At 41.2% G+C, this 19853-nt stretch overlaps 1 protein-coding gene across 3 annotated transcripts in view; it reads left to right on the plus strand.

The window, feature by feature from the left end:
* The first annotated feature begins 4801 nt into the window (after positions 1 to 4801).
* Positions 4802 to 19853, plus strand: part of CERS5 (ceramide synthase 5) — a 29956-nt gene continuing 14904 nt past the window's right edge. The window contains exon 1 of one of the 3 annotated variants that reach the window (XM_061416148.1): positions 4802 to 5217. In XM_061416148.1, coding sequence (XP_061272132.1) covers positions 4841 to 5217 — 377 coding nt within the window. In that variant the 5' untranslated portion in view covers positions 4802 to 4840. The other 2 variants (XM_061416149.1, XM_061416150.1) reach the window with 2 other exon arrangements.

The following is a 19853-nucleotide window of genomic DNA, read 5'->3' on the forward strand; positions in this document are numbered from 1 at the left end:
GTTAACATTTTTCAGGGTTGCTGTGTGTTCCACTTTTTTGCCTGGTCATCAAAGTGGATGGCTGGATACTACTATCTGCTCTTAACTCTGCTTGACTCCACTACAGGCTGAAGTAATTTAGAAAGCCCTGAAAGCCCTGTTCAATGAACAGTTAATCCAGAAGTACCTGCTGGCTTTTACAAAATATCCAATCCTGTTTGAGTTTAGCTACCTTTACTTTGTGACTCACTATTGCTCTAACCCATCCACATGGTACTCATCACATCTACTAACCTTATACAAAAAGTGAGGGCCTATGGTAGGCATTTAGAGGGTATCAGTTGAGTGTGTGCCTGCTCAGTTGTGTCCAACTCCTTGCAACCCTATGTACTGTAGCTCAGCAGGCTGCTCTATCCATGGAATTTTCCAGGCAAGAATACTGGAATGGGTTGCCATTTCCACCTCCAGGGGATCTTCGCTACCCTGGGATTGAACTCGCATCTCCTGTGTCTCCTCATTGCAGGCAAATTCTTTACCACTGAGTTGAGTATGTCACCATATATAGGTATGTGAGGACTGCAATTATCCTGGGAAGAATTTTTCCTTGCCTTTCAAGGGCTAAGATAGATATAAGTATAGAGAGTGGAGACAAGAATTAGTTCCATAATCAATACAATAAAAGGATATTCTTATATCAAGAGAATGACTAGTTCAGTTCAGTTCAGTCGCTCAGTCGTGTCCGACTCTTTGCGACCCCATTAGTCGCAGCACACCAGGCCTCCCTTTCCATCACCATCTCTCGGAGTTCACTCAAACTCACGTCCATTGAGTCGGTGATGCCATCCAGCCATCTCATCCTCTGTCGTCCCCTTTTCCTCCTGCCCACAATCCCTCCCAGCATCAGAGTCTTTTCCAGTGAGTCAACTCTTCACATGAGGTGGCCAAAGTACTGGAGTTTCAGCTTTAGCATCATTCCTTCCAAAGAACACCCAGGGCTGATCTCCTTTAGGATGGACTGGTTGGATCTCCTTACAGTCCAAGGGACTCTCAAGAGTCTTCTCCAATACCACAGTTCAAAAGCATCAATTCTTTGGCACTCAGCTTTCTTCACAGTCCAACTCTTACATCCATACATGACCACTGGAAAAACCATAGCCTTGACTAGACGGACCTTTGTTGGCAAAGTAATGTCTCTGCTTTTCAATATGCTATCTAGGTTGGTCATAACTTTCCTTCCAAGGAGTAAGCATCTTTTAATTTCATGGCTACAATCACCATCTGCAGTGATTTTGGAGCCCAAAAAAATAAAGTCTGACACTGTTTCCACTGTTTCCCCATCTATTTGCCATGAAGTGATGGGACCAGATGCCATGATCTTCGTTTTCTGAATGTTGAGCTTTAAGCCAACTTTTTCACTCTCCTCTTTCACTTTCATCAAGAGGCTTTTTAGTTCCTCTTCACTTTCTGCCATAAGGGTGGTGTCATCTGCATATCTGAGGCTATTGATATTTCTCCTGGCAATCTTGATTCCAGCTTGTGCTTCTTCCAGCCCAGCGTTTCTCATGATGTACTCTGCATATAAGTTAAATAAGCAGGGTGACAATATACAGCCTTGACGTAGTCCTTTTCCTATTTGGAACCAGTCTGTTGTTCCATGTCCAGTTCTGACTGTTGCTTCCTGACCTGCATATAGGTTTCTCAAGAGGCAGGTCAGGTGGTCTAGTATTCCCATCTCTTTCAGAATTTTCCACAGTTTATTGTGATCCACACAGTCAAAGGCTTTGGAATGGTCCAGATGATACTAAATATTCTTAGAAAACAAAAGCACCTACAGCCAAACAAAAAGCATTTATTCTCTCAGCTCTCTGAATGAAGGCAGCTTCTTGGACTATGTCAAGGTTGACAGTAGAATGACGTGAATTTTTCTGTTGGTGAAGCAGGAAAAGGCCTGCTTTGGGACCTGAAATGATTAAGGAGACTCTGTTCATGACTTGCTACAAGGGCCAACTTAGTTCTGTCAGCTTGCAGGTCAAATCGCCCCTGGCCTAAGTGAGACCTATACTAAGTTTGTTCTCACATATTTCGTCAGCAATATGTTTTCTTACAACCAAGAGGTTGAGGAATGTTACAAGTGTTTTTCTGGGAATAGGTCTTAAGACCAAGATCATGGTGTATAAGTTCCTGTGGCCTTATACAGGCCTACAGGAAGTTAGTATGTTCTTTGTTTTATCTTGAATATAAGGTAGTTACCATCAAAACTATTTGAGTTTGGATGAAAACGGTTTCAGGCATGGTTTTAGACTAGCAGCAGTGGCATGACCTCTGAGTTTGTTAGAAATACGCATTCCTGGGCCTACCCTGAACTTCCTGAATCAAAACTTTGGATGGAGCCCAGGAAACTTTTAGCAAACTTTTAGCAAATTCTCTATGTAGGAGATCAGTTCAGTCGCTCAGTCATGTCCAACTCTTTGCAAACTCATAGACTGCAGCACTCTAGGCTTCCCTGTCCATCACCAGCTCCTGGACCTTAGTCAAACTTATGTCCATCATGTCTGTGATGCCATCCAACCATCTCATCCTCTGTCGTCCCCTTCTCTTTCCGCCTTCAATCTTTCCCAGCATCAGGGTCTTTTCAAATGAGTCAGTTGTTCGCATCAGGTGGCCAAAGTATTGGAGTTTCAGCTTCAGCATCAGTCTTTCCAATGAATATTCAGGGCTGATTTCCTTTAGGATTGACAGGTTGGATCTCCTTGCAGTCCAAGGGACTCTCAAGAGTCTTCTCCAACACCACATTTCAAAAGCATAAATTCTTCGGTGCTCAGCTTTCTTTATAGTCCAACTCTCACATCCATACATGACTACTGGAAAAACCACAGCTTTGACTAGATGGACCTTTGTTGGCAAAGTAATGTCTCTGCTTTTTATTTTTTATTTATTTATTTATTTATTTTTTATCCTTTTGCTCCTTTTAATATCTAGTTAAGTCAACAACAGCAAAAAAACAAGGATGACTACAAAAAAAAGTCAAAGGTCATGAGAAGATGCTTAAGGGTGAAAGAGAAAGGAGATAAGAAGATAAGCATATGCTCTTCACAGTTTCCTGGATCACGAGGGGGCTTCCTCACTCTCTACATCTCCCTGTCCACGTGCCCCATCTCAGGACCAGAAATAGCTATTGAGATGCCAGGGCCATGCTTGTCCTAGCACTCATCTTCCCTGCTGAAAGTGCAGCTCTTAATTCTGGGGCAGATAAAAATAGAGGCGGATGACCAACCTCACAAATGTTTTTCCCAGGGTGTTTCCCTGACACTGATTAAGCAAAGGTGCGGAGTGGTCCCATCCATCTCTATAGTCCTCCACAGGGATCTCTTAAAACTACTACAGAAAATCAGATACGGCTGACTCACAGGTATTATCCTCAGAAAATTCTTTCAGCAACCTACCAAGACATAATTCCCTATTTTACAAAGTAATGAATGCACAAAGTATATAGGACACTATATACTTTGTGTCTCTGCTTTTTAATATGCTATCTAGGTTGGTCATAGCTTTTCTTGCAAGAAGCAAGTGTCTTTTAATTTCATGGCTGCAGTCATCATCTGCAGTGATTCTGGAGCCCCAAAATATAAAGTCTCTCACTGTTTCCACTGTTTCCCCCATCTGTTTGCCATGAAGTGATGGGACTGGATGTAGGAGATGGAACAAGCTAATGTCTAAGCTGTAGCACACTTAAGGCTTGAGAACCACTGGAATTAAAGCACATCTTTTAGTCTGTTCTTTAAGGTGGCTCCTTTTATTTCTCTTCTTCTGTTCCCTTTGAAACTCTACCTTCTGCTGCAAGCATGCCTATTGGAATAAAGATACTCTGTCTATAAACAAGATTAGTTCTATAATCTTTTTTCAGATCATTCTAGGTAGCATGTGGTAATTAAGCTTGTAGCTAGGTTTGAATGGGTGGCACCCAGGGTTCAGGTTCTCCAGCAGTTGAGGAACAATTTAGAGTTCAGTGTTTTGAAGGTTTCTTGCCTATGGCTCCCCTCACTGTTTATGTAGATTCACAAAAGAGGTCAATGTTCAATGTGGAAATGTAGAATTAAGGAAGTTTGTCGGATAAAGCCTCAGGGTTTTGGAGTCTAAAGACTTTCCAGTTCTGAAGCTCACCTCTACCACTTGTTTATATAACCTCGGGCAAGCTACTCTTTGGACCTCAGTTTACTTATTCATAAAATAGTGAATAAAACACCCACTTCATAGAATGAGGAAGTTAAATACTGTGTGTAAAACGTTTAGTGCAGTTCCTGGCATATAGTAAACTTCATTAAACGTTGGTCATCAACATCTTTTCCCTTTATATACCTTCTATTTCCTTTTCCCATGAGAATAAAAGAATTTTTTTTTTGAAAGCCCACTTTAAGCGATATACAGTGAAAGTGGGTTGAGATCGTGGAGAGGCAAGAAGGGAGAGAAAGTGTGGAGAGAAAAGGGAGAGAAAGCAGAAAGAACGCTGCTGATAGGCGGGACCAGCTGAGATGGAGATAAACCCTAGTGAGAAATGGGGCTGGGAGCGGGAGGGAGAGAGAGAGACATGGCCTTCCAAGGAGCAGATATCGTTTTAAGCTGGCTGGACTGAGAAAAATGTCCCCATAAAGGAGCCATGCCTGAAATAAGGGGTGTAGCCATAGCATGACGAGAGAGAGGGAGGAGGAAAAGGGTGAGACCAGAGTTGAGTGCCTCGGGGGTGGGGCCAGGGCTGGGTGGAGGCGGGGCGGGAAAGGGAGGGGAGTGGTTGGGACTAGGGGGCGGAGTCCCGAGAAGAGGCGGCGGGGGAAGCTGCAGAGAGGAAGGTGGGCGGGGAGGCGGGATGGGCGGTGAAGAGGCCCAGCCTCGCGGAGGAGGCGGGCTGAGACGTGGAGTGGATGAGAAGGGGCCGGAAGAGGGTGGCCGCCGGTCCGGCCCCGCCCCGGGGCCGCCTCCCCGCGGGTTCCGTTGGCTGTGGCGGCAGCTGAAGCTGTGGCGGCTGGGGCCGCGGGGCGGGTGTAAGATGGCGACAGCGGCGGCGGGAGCCCTGGGCCTGCTGTGGGGCTGGCTGTGGAGCGAGCGCTTCTGGCTGCCCCAGAACGTGAGCTGGGCTAACTTCGAGGGGCAGGGCGACGGCTACGGCTACCCGCGGGCCCGGCACATCCTCTCGGTGTTCCCACTGGCGGCGGGAGTGTTCTCCGTGAGGCTGCTCTTCGAGCGGTGAGAGCCCGCGGGCGAGCGGTGCGAAGGGCCGGGGGCGCGGGCTGGTGAAGCCGGTCCAAGGCGAAAGACCGAGGTCCGGGACCGGAAGACGAATTGCAGGAAAGCCCGGAAGCAGGGGCCTGGGAGAGTCCGGGCCGCGCGGGAGATGCTCGGGAGGGTGGCCGCGGTGGTCGTGGAGCCTAGGTAAAGACAGGGAGTTTGGGGCTTGGTCATTAAAAGAGTGAGAGTCGCAGGGGACGCTGGACCCATTTAGTTGTAGAGCCCGGAGGTCACTTGCGGGGGTGTCTCATAGGCCTCTCCCCAACCTTCAAGGATTCTGCAGACCAGGAAACAGGTTGAATGTGAGCTGCGACCGAGAACCCGAGGCGGGAAACAAGAAAGGGCTAAGAGAACCAGAACTAGTTGGGGCCGTCAAGAGCCAAGCTGAAAGGAGCGGGTTCATGGGAAGCTAAGATTTGTGAGGGCACTTTAGTTTCTGGGAATTGAGAGGCACGGGATTAGTTAGGCCCTAAGCCTTGGTTCGTCAGCTCTTGGACGTGTGTGTGTGTTTGTGTGTGTGTGTTTCAGTAAAGTTGTACCAGAGCTCGTAGGAGTAGAAATCTGGCAGGGTGTGGTGGAGCCTGAGGTTTCCAGAGCGCGAAAAGGTGTCAAATGAGTTGCAGAAAGGGCCTTGGAGGCCTGAAATGGGAGGAGGAGTGATCATACTGAAAGGATGGACAGCCTTAGGGCTTGTAAGCCTGTTGCGTTGAGCCAGCTTCTCAGCGACCATGTGTTCTTGACAGAAGTGTTTTCACTTTTCTTTGAGCGGCTCCTGACTGCTAAGATAAAGATACTAACTGAGGACTTGATGTGGTGGTGATTTTACAGTGTGAACTTGTAGCTGTGGGTGATTTTGATCAAGCCTACTCACCCCGCCTGGAAAGGTGACTTTTTACATAGGTCTCAGGTAATGAGGGTGGAACTTTGACATCTTTCTTTTTTTTTTTTTTTTTGACATCTTTCTTTCTTTTGGCCAGTATCTAGAGCAATAATGCCCTTTCGAGGATGGGCATATATTGCAGATAGACTACTCTGTTACTGTCTGAAAAATTAATATTAATCTGTTTTGGATTACTTCTTTGCCCACTATTTCTGACACAAAAATGTGTTATGTGAAAAAAAAAATGTGTTATGTGTTACCCACCATCCATCCGTTTATTCACAGTGTTTATGTATTTTCATCAGAGTGCTCTACCAAAGGTTTAAGTGTAAAAATAAAGATTCTTTTAACTGAAGCAAATGAAGCCAAAAGAACCAAATGCCTTTTCTGGGTCCTCGGCAACTTAGCATTACAATTCTTTAAGTATAGTCATTATATTAAGTGTTCCTGAGGTGGAGGCACAAACCACTTGTCCCTCTTAGGAGTAAACTAGGTCCAGGTACCCTCCATCATAGCATCTGTGTATGAGAGCTGAAAAAAAAAGAGAAAGTATAATGACCAAAAAGGAAATACACAGTTCAGGAAAGAAAAAAAAAAGTTCATCATCCTAGGCAAAAGATTCTCTGCTTTTCATATAAATGTTTAACAATATGGAAGTTTTCCCCAAGTTAGTGGTAAGAGGAGATAACTTGTTGCTTATAAATACTGATTTTATATAAACTTGGATATATATTCAAATTTCCAAAGAGTTTCCCCAGGTGACTGTGAAGACTTACATATCCCCTGGCACCGCCACTGGAAAGGATCCTTTTTACCTGCGGGAATTCTATCCGAATGTTTCTATGGTGCTCCAGTGTCAGGGGAGAAGGGATGGGTGGGAATACTGATGTGAGAGCATTCTAGTATGGTATTTCTTGGATAGTAAGAATAGGTACCTTGTTCATCTCATGTTTGATCTTAGGAAAGTTTAACCCTAGCCACATTCTTGCTATTTTGTTTCTCTTTAAGATCTAACCACTTTAGTTAGCAATAGAATTTACAGCTAAAGTACTGGATCAGTCTCTTTCCTACGTTTTCTTCTTTCTCAAGTCCTAACTACTTAGTTTCTAAAAATGATTCATATGATAACCATAGGCTGTAAGAACTAGAACTCCAGCTTCCTTTTATATAAACAGTAAACTTAAGGCTTAGAAACATTTTCAGCTTTTCACATGTTGCATACTCACCTGAAGGAGGAGGTGGAACCAAGATTCAGATTGTTTTTCTCAGCCCCATTCTCCTTCCGCTGTACTATATGGCCACTTTAAACTTCCCTTCGAGAATTAAGATTTAATACTGCTGTTCCTAGTATTCTAGGATTTGGAGAACAGATCCATGTTCATCTTATTCTTGGTTAATATAATGTGTTTGACTTGAACTTTGCATTTGTTGCTTCAAATTGTCCTGCATATTTTAATGTCTTACACTATGCACTTTGATAAATTATCTCTGTTTTAAGAATATCCTAGAGAATAAATAGAGTTTATAGTTTATTCTTACTTTTTCTTCTCATCAGCTACACAGAGCGTTTATTTTTTTAAGTTCCCACATTCCCTGGAGAGCTGCAGCCTCATCTGATAGGGATGATTTGAAAGCCACCTGACCATAAATAAAGTGTATCTAGCCATTTCACTAAAGAACTGCAGATGGTAGATTATGTCCTACCCCAGAATAGAGGCTTTCCTTTGTGGGCCTCTGCTGAGTGGTTGTATTGTGGTGGCTTGCACCTTGTAAAATACCTTAGATGTGGCATGTGGTCAGTAAATACTGATTGAATGTTTGAGAAGGATCCACCCTCATCTACTCAGATACCCAGAGGAGTAAACAGAATCTAGATCTTCAGCATGCAATAGATGTTTGTCTTGACTGAGAGAGACGAAACTAATTCCTTTTTTCCTTAAATTTCACCATACTATATTTGCATGTTGGGCACCTTTCTGTGGTTTCTTTTTTCTCCCCACTACCCATGCACACACTCATGCCACCCTTTTATCCTATCAAAAGAGAGATAAGAAACTCTTCCACCTGTTCTTTAAAACTTGTTATAATATTATGTTAATGATTGAGACTTGAGAGAATGAATAGTCCAAGCTAGGTCTGGCATGTTCATAAATTGGATCTTTTTTTTTTTTTTTTTCATAAATTGGATCTTAAAGGTAAAATTGTTTGAAATTTAATGTCTACATAGTCCCTGAGCACTTGTTCCTTGGGTTCAAATATGAGCTTGAGACTTAATATTGATATCATCAGAGCTACATAGGGGTCATTTATTTTGAATATGGTATTGCAGTAGGAGCTTTATGTTGCCAGAGATAATTGTTTTGTAAATTATACAGAAGATAGATTATACCTCTCCTTGCTGCTCATTTATTATTCCAATCCCCTTTTCTCTCGTTACCTCCAAGGCAACCTCACTGGCATATTGAGAAAGGAGCTTTCTCAATACCATTCTGTGGCACAGGGCACTAAATAGACTCATGTATAGTCCTGTCTTGTAACTAGAAACAAAAGCAGTGACTCTTGTGTGTGTGTGCGCGCGTGCGCGTGTTTATACACATTTTTTAGCCACTCATTTCATCTTCCTCTTGTAAGCCTGGCTGCCTCTGCTGTATACTGCCTTTTCTTTTTTCTTTCCCCCATTCTTCTCCACTTCCTTTGAGTGGAGGAAGAACTTTTCCTCTTTCTAGCAGACCTGCTGCCCTCCTTCTAGGTCCATGTCATGTTCCAACATTGTGACGCAGAATTGGTCCTCCAGACTGGAGAGGTACTTTGGGAAGAATGGATACAGCTGCTGACTAGGTTGTAAGGGAGACTGCCCATTCCACTGCATTCCTAAATATATTCTTTTGGGCTTTATTGAATTGTAAATCAGGTTTACAGATCCAGCAGAGTGAGATTGAAAAAGCCTATGTAACTCTGCCCTTATCTGAGAATCTGCCTCCTACTAAGCTCCAGATAATCAGAAGCCTTCCTCTCTTGGAAGACTTTCCCCAGCCCTTTCTGTGCAGTTGGTGTTGAAGTTCTGCAGACAACCCTGAATACTGTCACGACTAAGGTCAGGTTCCCGGTGACAGTATATTCATCACAGAAAAGAAACACGTCAGATATTTTTGCCTTAGCCACTTCCTGAGTCAGAAAACGAGGGTCTCCTAGATGGGTAAAGAAGAAATTAATGAAGAGGCGGCATCAAGGGAAGTCTGTACCTTTCCTCTAGAGTGGGAAGGGGAGCTGTACCTATTTTGACTTTCTCATCAGAGATAGTTTTAGGCAGATAAAGCTGCCTTCTAAAGAATTCACTGAGTTTTGGGCTCTTGTACTTAAATCTACTCCTACTTTATCTTTGGGAAAGTTAATTGGGATGTTACTGCGAAAGGAGTTAACCATAGTCACTTTTAACTAACAAAAAAAAAATCTGAAACCAGTTTTCCTAGATATGAAGAATTCTCTGTGAATTACCTACTGCTGTGGTCTCCAGTATAGTGGCCACCAGCTAGTACAATAGCTACTAGCTTTGAGGGGTTTCAGATGCAACTGGTCAGCATTAAGATGTGATCTAATTATAAAATACACACCAAATTTTGAAGACTTAGTGCAGGAGAAAAAAAAAGAATGTAAAATACCTCAATTTTTAACACTGATTGCATATTGACATGATCATATTTTGGATATATCGAGTTAAACAAAGTATATTTTCAAAATTAATTTCACCTGTTTCTTTTTTACTTTTTTAAAAGTGGCTGTTAGAAGATTTTAAATTATTTCTGTTGACACAGTGATTTCTGCTGACAACACATTATTTCTGTTGACCAGTGTTGATGATAGTCATTCAAACAAGTATTAATAATCAAGAAGAGAATTTTAATATAGATTCACATTTGATTCAATTTTCTAGCACCAGAATGTGATTTGTCCTGGGTTTATTGGGCCAAACTTAAACAATGGGGCTTTCTTAAAAAAAAAAAAAAAATTTATAGTAATGGATTTTTTTGAATGTAAATCTTCTTCTGAATGAGTTAAATAGGTATAGTCTGTTTTGAGTCATTGTTGGTTAACCGTGCATTCTAGCCAAATATTGCTTTAGAGTTGTTTTTTATATATCACCTCAATCAGAGTAGTTAATGTGTAAACAAACAAGTTTGTCAAGTACATGAAGTGCTACACAGCCCTGATAAGGCAATAAGAATAACCACACTATTATATTCTTCTCAAAACTATGGAGTTTCTTAAAAAGGGTATTACTTATAGTCTGTAGCTCTGGGTTAGTGTCAGCATTTGTAAGAAGTCTCAATTATAGGCACATAGGGTCTCAAACTAAATCACATTATTGTGGTTGTGTTTAATACTTATTGGGGGAAGTCTCCAGTTACAGAATGAAATTAGTTAATTTCAATTTCTACTGATTCTCCAGAAATCAGTGACCTCTGACATGGAGCTGGTAGGTTATCTTATGACTCAGGAGGACAGGTGGCACATTTCCTTGAAACACTTTACCTTTTTAGTTGAGAATTAAATTTTTACCCATTTGTTCATCTGTTCATTCTTCAATGATTATGTATTGAGAACTTAGTGTATATCAGATATCAAACTGTGTGCCAAGAGTGAAAAAGTAAGTCATAGTGCCTGCCTGCAGGAAGAGAACAAGAAAAACAGTGGTTAAAATAGAGTAATGAGTGTGTGCACAGGATTAAGTCATGGGAGTTTGGAAGAGGTGGACATGGTTCCTTTTAACATTATTAACTGAAATATAGGCTTAATATCCCACAAGCACTTGTTTCTTGAATTATGAAGGATGGTAAAAACTTCTTAAGAAAGAGCTTTTTGTTAACTGTTATCTAACCCACTCCAGTATTTTTGCCTAGAGAATCCCATGGACAGAGGAGCCTGGCAGGCTACAGTCCATGGGGTCACAAAAAGTTGGACACAATTGAGCAACTAATACTAATACTACTAGTCTATCTATTATTTGGCATGCATTTGTGTTTCTGGTTTAAGCAAATTAAGTAGTATAATTCAGTTCAGTTCAGTTCAGTCACTCAGTCGTGTCCGACTCTTAGCGACCCCATGAATCCCAGCACGCCAGGCCTCCCTGTCCATCACCAACTCCCAGAGTTCACCCAGACTCATGTCCATCGAATTAAGTGATGCCATCCAGCCATCTCATCCTCTGACGCCCCCTTCTCCTCCTGCCCGCAATCCCTCCCAGCATGAGAGTCTTTTCCAATGAGTCAACTCTCGCATGAGGTGGCCAAAGTACTGGAGTTTCAGCTTTAGCATTAGTCCTTCCAAAGAAATCCCAGGGCTGATCTCCTTCAGAATGGACTGGTTGGATCTCCTTGCAGTCCAAGGGACTCTCAAGAGTCTTCAACACCACAGTTCAAAAGCATCAATTCTTCGGCGCTCAGCCTTCTTCACAGTCCAACTCTTACATCCATACATGACCACTGGAAAAACCATAGCCTTGACTAGACGGACCTTTGTTGGCAAAGTAACGTCTCTGCTTTTGAATATGCTATCTAGGTTAGTCATAACTTTTCTTCCAAGGAGTAAGCGTCTTTTAATTTCATGGCTGCAGTCACCATCTGCAGTGATTTTGGAGCCCAAAAAAATAAAGTCTGACACTATTTCCACTGTTTCCCCATCTATTTCCCATGAAGTGATGGGACCAGATGCCATGATCTTCGTTTTCTGAATGTTGAGCTTTAAACCAACTTTTTCACTCTCCTCTTTCACTTTCACCAAGAGGCTTTTTAGTTCCTCTTCACTTTCTGCCACAAGGGTGGTGTCATCTGCATATCTGAGGTTTTGATATTTCTCCCGGCAATGTTGATTTCAGCTTGCGCTTCTTCCAGCCCAGCGTTCATCCACTTAAAAAAGGTGAATATGTTTAATGAAATAAAACGTATGTACGTAGTTGGAAAAGGAAGAGTTATGAAACAGTGAGAGTCTTAGGGAACTGCAGCTGTTCTCCAGATGACGAAGTGGTATAGTAGGAGACATGGGTTTGATCCCTGGTTCGGGACGATCCCCTCGAGAAGGAAATGACAATCCATTCCAGTATTCTTGCCAGGAAAATCCCATGGACAGAGTAGCCTTGTGGGCTACAGTCCATGGGGTCGCAGAGTTCGACATAGCTGAGCAAGAACACACTCACTGACACACAGCAGTTCTCCAGCAATATTTTGAGAACTGCTGCTCTATAAAATATTCATTAGCTACTCTATAATAAAACTACAACTTAGTCTTAAATTAGTTTGTGTTAGTGAAACATTTTAATATATACTCTAAGTAATTCTTAATCTCGAGACTTATTTCCTTCATAATAAGGTTAAGGTATAAGTAGAATGTTGATCCTTCTTTTCTCATGACAGTACCAAGTAGGTTCATCCAATTGCACAGTTATTAATCATCTTAATTCTTATAGATCTAAGTGAAGCTAACTGATGGCAATGGGAGTGAAGAATAGTCTGGTATAATCCAGTATATGCCTTGTGGTGGCTTAGGATAGTATATGTCATAAAGGTTTTCTTTTTTGTAGTTTGTTTCTGCTTTGTTTTAAGAGCAAATTGGCCAATTAAAAAAAAAAAAGTCCTTAAAAAACCTGCAAAGATTACTTGTGCATGGACCATGCAAGAAATTTTGGATTTGGTGGTATAGGCATCCCTGAGAAGTGCAGTACCTCGTACACAGCAAGCACATATATGTGCTTGCATAGCAAATCCTGTCCTCTTAAGAATTTACTCAGAAAAATACACTGATATGGATGCATATGTTTAGGGAATATACAAAATAATATATGGCTAGGAGTCAACTGCATGTAAATGAATAAATAGTATAATTTAGAAATTTGTAAATCTTTTGTTCTCAGCATTATTTTTTTTTTTACTCTTAAAAACTGTTTGAGGATCCCAAAAAGGTTTTCTAAATGTGGGTTACATATACCTATCAATGTTTTCATATTTGAAATCAAAATTGAGAAATTTAAGAGATATACTTATTATTTCATTAAAAATAACAAAGATAAGCCTATTACATTAACATAAACAACATATTTTTGAAAGATAATTTTCCAGACAAAAAAAATTCAGTGAGAAGAACATTGGTTTTATATTTTTGCAGATCTCTTTGATGTCTAGCTTAGTAGAAGATAGCTGGATTTTCCTCTCTGGCTTCTACATTCAATTCCTTGTAATATGTTGGTTTGGTTGAAGTATATAAGTAAAAGCTGACTTTACACAGATGTTATTGGAAAGGGAAAGTATTTCATCTTTGCTGTTATGCCAAAACACAAGAAAGGTTGGTTGCATTGTGGAATCTGAAACCATATCATTGAGCTTTTCATTCAGGTTAAAATCCACCAGTCTGTCATACACTTTGTATGGATGTCATGTATTGGTCACGTGAAAAAATACTGGTTCCCTAAGTTATACAAATCTTTTAAATGTACATTTCATAATATGGTACTAATAAAAATCATATAGTTAATCTCATTGTAACAGTCTCATTAGAAAAGCCTTGAAGTATGTATTGGGATGTTGTCGAGCTCAAAGGCAGATATGAATTCTCTAAAATTCAAACTGTCACTTAAAAGCTTGAATTTTACCAATGGAAAGAATGTTTGTTTTTGTTTAAGCAACAGGCTCTTTTCATTCACTTTTAAGAAAATGTATCTTAAGTACGCAGGTCCTGAATAACCTTAGTTTTTCTGTCAGTCATTCTTGTGGGTAAAAATGGTGTTCTTTGAAAAAAGTGATTTAGTTGAACATACAATTCAGTCAAACAAGTGCATTTCGTTGAGACAGCCATATCCCTCGGTATGCAGTAAAAGTGCTTTCTGTGTACTTCCCATCTTATCGCAGACTACTTTTTTTAAAATGTACCCAAGGATTGGCTTAAAAAAAAAAAAATTTTGTTTATTTATTTGGCTGCTCTGAGTTTTAGTTGTGGTATGTGGAGTCTTTGATCTTCTTGTGGCATGCAAAAAAATCCCATGCAGCATGTGGGATCTAGTTCCCTGACCAGGGATTGAACCTGGGCCCCATGTTTTGGGAACATGGAGTCTTAGCCACTGAACCACCAGGGAAGTCCCAAGAGTAGGCATTTAATAAAATTAATCATTTGTATTGCTTCATCAAGGGCATGCTTTAGTGAAACTGGCATCGTTGTTAACCAAGAGGCTATAGCAAGAAAGAATATAGTAATTACTCCTACAGTTGGCTGCCACTGCTTTGATTTGTGTTCAGGTTCTGTAAGTGTATCCACCATTGCTCTTTTTGCATGATCGTTGCAAATGTCAACACCATAACAAAGGCGAATAATGTCTTAATAGTATTAGGAAAACAGTTTTGATTTTATGGGCCCCCAGAGTGTATCTCAGGGGTGCTCTGTGAACCATACAGACTGTCTGCCATAATTGACTCAGATCACCCAGGATGAGTGTATAGAATAAAGTAAGAATCTGCATGGAACCCTGAGGAAACTGTTTTTGGAAAAGGCAGGCTTCTCAGGTGGCTCAGTGTGATAAAGTATCTGTCTGCCAAGCAGGAGATGCAGCTTCAATCCCCGGGTCAGGAAGATTTCCTGGAGGAGGAAGTGGCAACCCACTCCAGTATTCTTGCTTGGGAAATCCTGTAGACAGAGGAGCCTGGCCGGCTATAGTCCACGGGGTCGTAGAAGAATTGGACAGGACTTAGCAACTAAGGGCTTCCCTTGTGGCTCAGCAGTAAAGAATTCACGTGCCAAGCAGGAGATGTGAGTTCGATCCCTGGGTTGGGAAGATCTCTGGAAGAGGAAATGGCAACACATTCCAATATTCCTGCCTGGGAAAAATCCCATGGACAGAGCAGCCTAGAGGGCTACAGCCTATGGTCACAAAGAGTTGGACACAGCTGAGCACGAGCTACCTTTAGCAACTGAAAAACAACGAAAAGGAAGAAGAAACCCAAAAGAAGATGAGGTATGATAGCCATATAGTATTTGATCATATCAGTGCATACATGTGGACATCACCTCCTGGGAAGAGGGGTAGCCGCCCAGATGCAGGCGGTGAGGAGCCAGCAAGGTGAGGCGATTTGCCTGCATTGGCAGGTGGATGGATTCTTTACCACATAGCCAACTGGGAAGCCCCTGAAAATATCAGTAGTTAGCATTTACTAAGTACTCACTTTGTCCCAGCCACCATTCTAAGTACTGAACATTAAATCTTCATAGTAACTTTATGAAGTAGGTAGATAGTGTTGTTATTCCTCATTTACAGATGAAAAAACTGAAACAACCAGAAAAGTAAATAACTTCTCCAAAGTGCATAGCACATTGTCCAAACTAGCAGTGCATACTAAAAAATCTAGTTCTACTGGGAAAAGTGTGACAGAAAGGAAGCTAAGAGAAAAGAGCATTTCAAGGGGGAGAGCATGCTCAATAACGTCAAATGGCACTGAGTCGTCAGGTAAGATGTGGGCCTGAAAAGTATCTGTTTGATTTCACAGTAAGATCATTAACGACTTTGGCAAGAGCAGCTTCAGTGGAGTAATATGGACTGAAGCCAGATGAGAGACATAGGAGGGTTCAGGAATGAGTAGGAGTTAGAAGAGAAGTCATGAGGAGAGAACTTTTTCAAGAACTTTCTTTGTGAGATGGTGAGAGCCAAAGGCTGTGAGGGACAGGAAGAGCTGTTTTAGGTTGGGAAAACTTGAGCATATTCAAGGTCTGAGAAGAAACAAGTAGAGAACAAAGCTGAAAATAATAGGAAAAAAAGAGGACTAAATAGAATGAAATTTCTGATCAGGAAGAGAATGGATCTAAAGCACAGGGATATTAGTTTTAGATAAAGTGGTTCTGTTGCACTAAGTGAAGATATTCCTTTCTCTTCTTAGTCAAGATTTGTGAGAGAGCCCTAGCTATTTCCACTTCTTTTTTTCTCTTCTTTATATTTTTACTGCTCTAACTCATTCCTGTCCTTTAGAGTCTCCATTTCACTGGAATTTATTTGGTGAAGGTTATCACTGGTCTCCAAATTGCCAAATCCAGTGGATACTGAAATTCTTGTCTTACTTGATCTCTGCCTCATTTGACACGACTCCCCCTCTGACCTTCCCACCACCTAAATTCACCTTTTATGTTGTGTTTCCTAGTATTCTTACCTTCGTTCTCTTTTTAGTTTATATTCCTTTCTTATGCAGTCAATCCACCCTCATAATTTTAGCTACCACCTGTATTCTCATTCTCTCTCTTCTTTCTCATATCTTTGTGTATATGTTATCTTAAGCCCCCTTTTCCAGGTTTATTTGCCTTACCAGACTGTTGCATTTCAGTGTTCCACAAGTACTTCAAATTCAGTATACAGACAACTCATCTTTCACTCCTAAATTTGCTTTTCTTATCTTATTCTCTACTTGGTTGAGGCATCATAATCAACTTAGTTTCCCAATCTGGAAACATAGAAGGCACCCTTGATTTTTCATTTTTCTTTTGATCCTTATATCTACCCAGTCACCAAGTTCTATCAGTTTCACTTTCTTGCCATCTCTTGGGTTGAATCCAACCTTGCCTTTCGATTTCTGTAGCCTTAGTTCAGTGCTTCATTACATCTAGCATGGATTTTTTACAATAGCCTAAAATCTTTCCAGTGACTCTCCATCAACTGTTCAAGCTTCACATAACATGTAAGGCACCTGTGATCTGGCCCCTAACTGCTTGTATAGTTTTTCTCCTATCTGTCACCACCCCCACTCCCAATCTGCACACTGCATAGTTTTCTAAGCCCTTTCTTATCTCTTCTTTAGCACATGCTATTCCCTCTGCCTGAGTATCTTTTTTACTTTCTCCTTCCCTTTCAACTCTACAGAAGCTGCTCAAATTTTTTATGTGATTGGTTTATTAAGAATTCAATTGTAGGGAATTCCCTGGCAGTCCAGCGGTTAGAACTCTGCTGTATTTTCACAGCTGAGAGTGTGGGTTCAGTCCCTGATCAGAGAATCCCACAAACCAAGTGGCGTGGCCAGAAAGAGAGGAAGGAAAGATGGAAGGAAGGAAAAAGCATTCAGTTGTAAAGGGGAAGGACTTTCTGAATTTGTTTTCTATCAGTTCAGTTCAGTTCAGTTCAGTTGCTCAGTCATGTCCAACTCTTTGTGACCCCATGAATTGCAGCACACCAGGCCTCCCTGTCCATCACCAACTCCCGGAGTTCACTCAGACTCACGTCCATTGAGTCAGTGATGCCATCCAGCCATCTCATCCTCTGTCGTCCCCTTCTCCTCCTGCCCCCAATCCCTCCCAGCATCAGAGTCTTTTCCAATGAGTCAACTCTTCGCATGAGGTGGCCAAAGTACTGGAGTTTCAGCTTTAGCATCAGTCCTTCCAAAGAAATCCCAGGGCTGATCTCCTTTAGAATGGACTGGTAGGATCTCCTTGCAGTCCAAGGGACTCTCAAGAGTCTTCTCCAACACCACACTTCAAAAGCATCAATTCTTCGGCACTCAGCCTTCTTCACAGTCCAAGTCTCACATCCATACATGACCACTGGAACAACCATAGCCTTGACTAGACGGACCTTTGTTGGCAAAGTAACGTCTCTGCTTTTGAATATGCTATCTAGATTGGACATGACTTTCCTTCCAAGGAATAAGTGTCTTTTAATTTCATGGCTGCAGTCACCATCTGCAGTGATTTTGGAGCCCCCAAAAATAAAGTCTGACACTGTTTCCACTGTTTCCCCATCTATTTCCCATGAAGTGATGGGACCGGATGCCATGATCTTTGTTTTCTGAATGTTTTCTATGGGTCTATACATTTACCTTTAAATATCTCAGTTTTCATCTCTCCGTGTGTGTGTAAGATGGATGGGGGCAGCATTCAGGTTCAAAATATTTACTCAGTACTCTTCATTTAATGATATGCCATCTTCATCAGTCTGTATAAGACCTTTCTCTTTTTATTGTATTTTTCCTGTCTTCGTCTTGTTGTCTATTTCAGTTTCTTTGATGGTTATTTTTCTTTTTTATATATCAGTTTTGACATTTTTGTATTTTTCCAGAATTGATCTAAGCCAGTGCTTCCCAACTCAATCATGTTGCTGCACACATAGAAAATAATATGTGCATGCACAATGGGTACACGAGACCAAAGGCTACAGACAGGGTTTCTGGCTACCATCCACCCATGTACCACCCTGAGAGCTGAGAGCAACATCTTGACATAAGCATAGCCCATCTAGGGGCTTTCCTGGTGGCTCACTGGTAAAGAATCCGCCTGCCAGTGCGGGAGACACAGGTTGGATCTCTAATCTGGGAGGACCCCACATGCCGAGGAGCAGCTGAGCCCATGTAGCACAAGTATTCAGCCTGTGGTCTAGAGCCCAGAAACCACAACTCTTGAGCCCACTGCTGCAACTACTGAAGCCCATGCACTCTAGAATCTGTGCTCTGCAACAAGAGAAGCCACCACAGTGAGAAGCCTGAGCACTGCAACAAAGAGTAGCCCCCACTCACCACAACTAGAGAAAAGCCCAAGCAGCAGCAAAGACCCAGCACAGCTATAAATAAAATAAATAAATATTTTAAAAAGTAAACGAGCCTTAAAAAAGAAAAAAGTATAGTCCATCTGTGTTACCTGCCATGATACATTAGTTGAGAAACTCAATCTAGACTTTCAAATATATTTGTATATAGTTCATATTCGTCAATGATGTTGCAGTGGGTCAAAAAGAATTGTTGGTCTAGCTCTTGTCTTTAGTATGTAAGAGCAAAGTGGTGAGTAATTTCATCTTAAATTAACCCAGGCTTAGGTCAGCTGCTACCATGTATCTGGAGGGCAAGAAAGGGGCAGAATGAAATGATCTCTATGGAGCAGAACAGATATATTACAATCAGGATTTGGATCACTAGACTCATGTTCCTGGTGTGGCAGGTGGAAAGGAGGAGTTTGCCACTGTAGACCACTAAATGCCTACTTACTCAGATCTTCAGGCAAAGGGCAGTCTAGTCTTCAAATTATTTAAAACTTGGGCAACAGATTGATCTTGGACTGAACAAAAAAAAATCACAAGATAAGTTTGAGTTCTCTATGTTATCCAGGACAGTAGTTTTCAACTAGTATATCAGTACTCCTTTACACTATTAAAAATGATCAAGAACCCTAGAGTTTTTATTTATATGGATAATAACTATCAATATGTACCATTTTAGAAATTAAAAAAAATTTTTAAGTATTTACTCATTTGCTTATAAATAACAATATATAGTATTGGTAATGTTAACTAATGCTTTATGAAAACTTATTCAGCACTTTCCCAAAACAACAACAAAAAAGTGAAAATAGTATTATTTTACATTTTTGAGTCTCTTTGGCATCTAGCAGCTGTATTCTCATCAATTCTGCCTTCAGTCTCTTTCTATGTGTCATGTAAGCTGTGGAAATTTTCACTGTACACTTATAAGAGAATGAGAGAGAAATGAACTGTTATGAAACTATAGAATTATTATGAGAATAATTTTGACCTTGCAGAGCAGAGCTCCTGAAAAATGTCGCAAGTGTCCAGGCACACTTTGAGAAGTGCTGATCTAGCAGAAATGATGAATGCTAATTCTAGGTTCTTTGGAATTAGACCAACCTAGATACCTATTTTCTGTTATTCTAAATGCCAGGTAAGTGATGCGGAATGAATGCATGACTAGTATTTGTT

Source organism: Bos javanicus, chromosome 5, assembly GCF_032452875.1.
Source record: "Bos javanicus breed banteng chromosome 5, ARS-OSU_banteng_1.0, whole genome shotgun sequence".
NCBI lineage: Eukaryota > Metazoa > Chordata > Mammalia > Artiodactyla > Bovidae > Bos > Bos javanicus.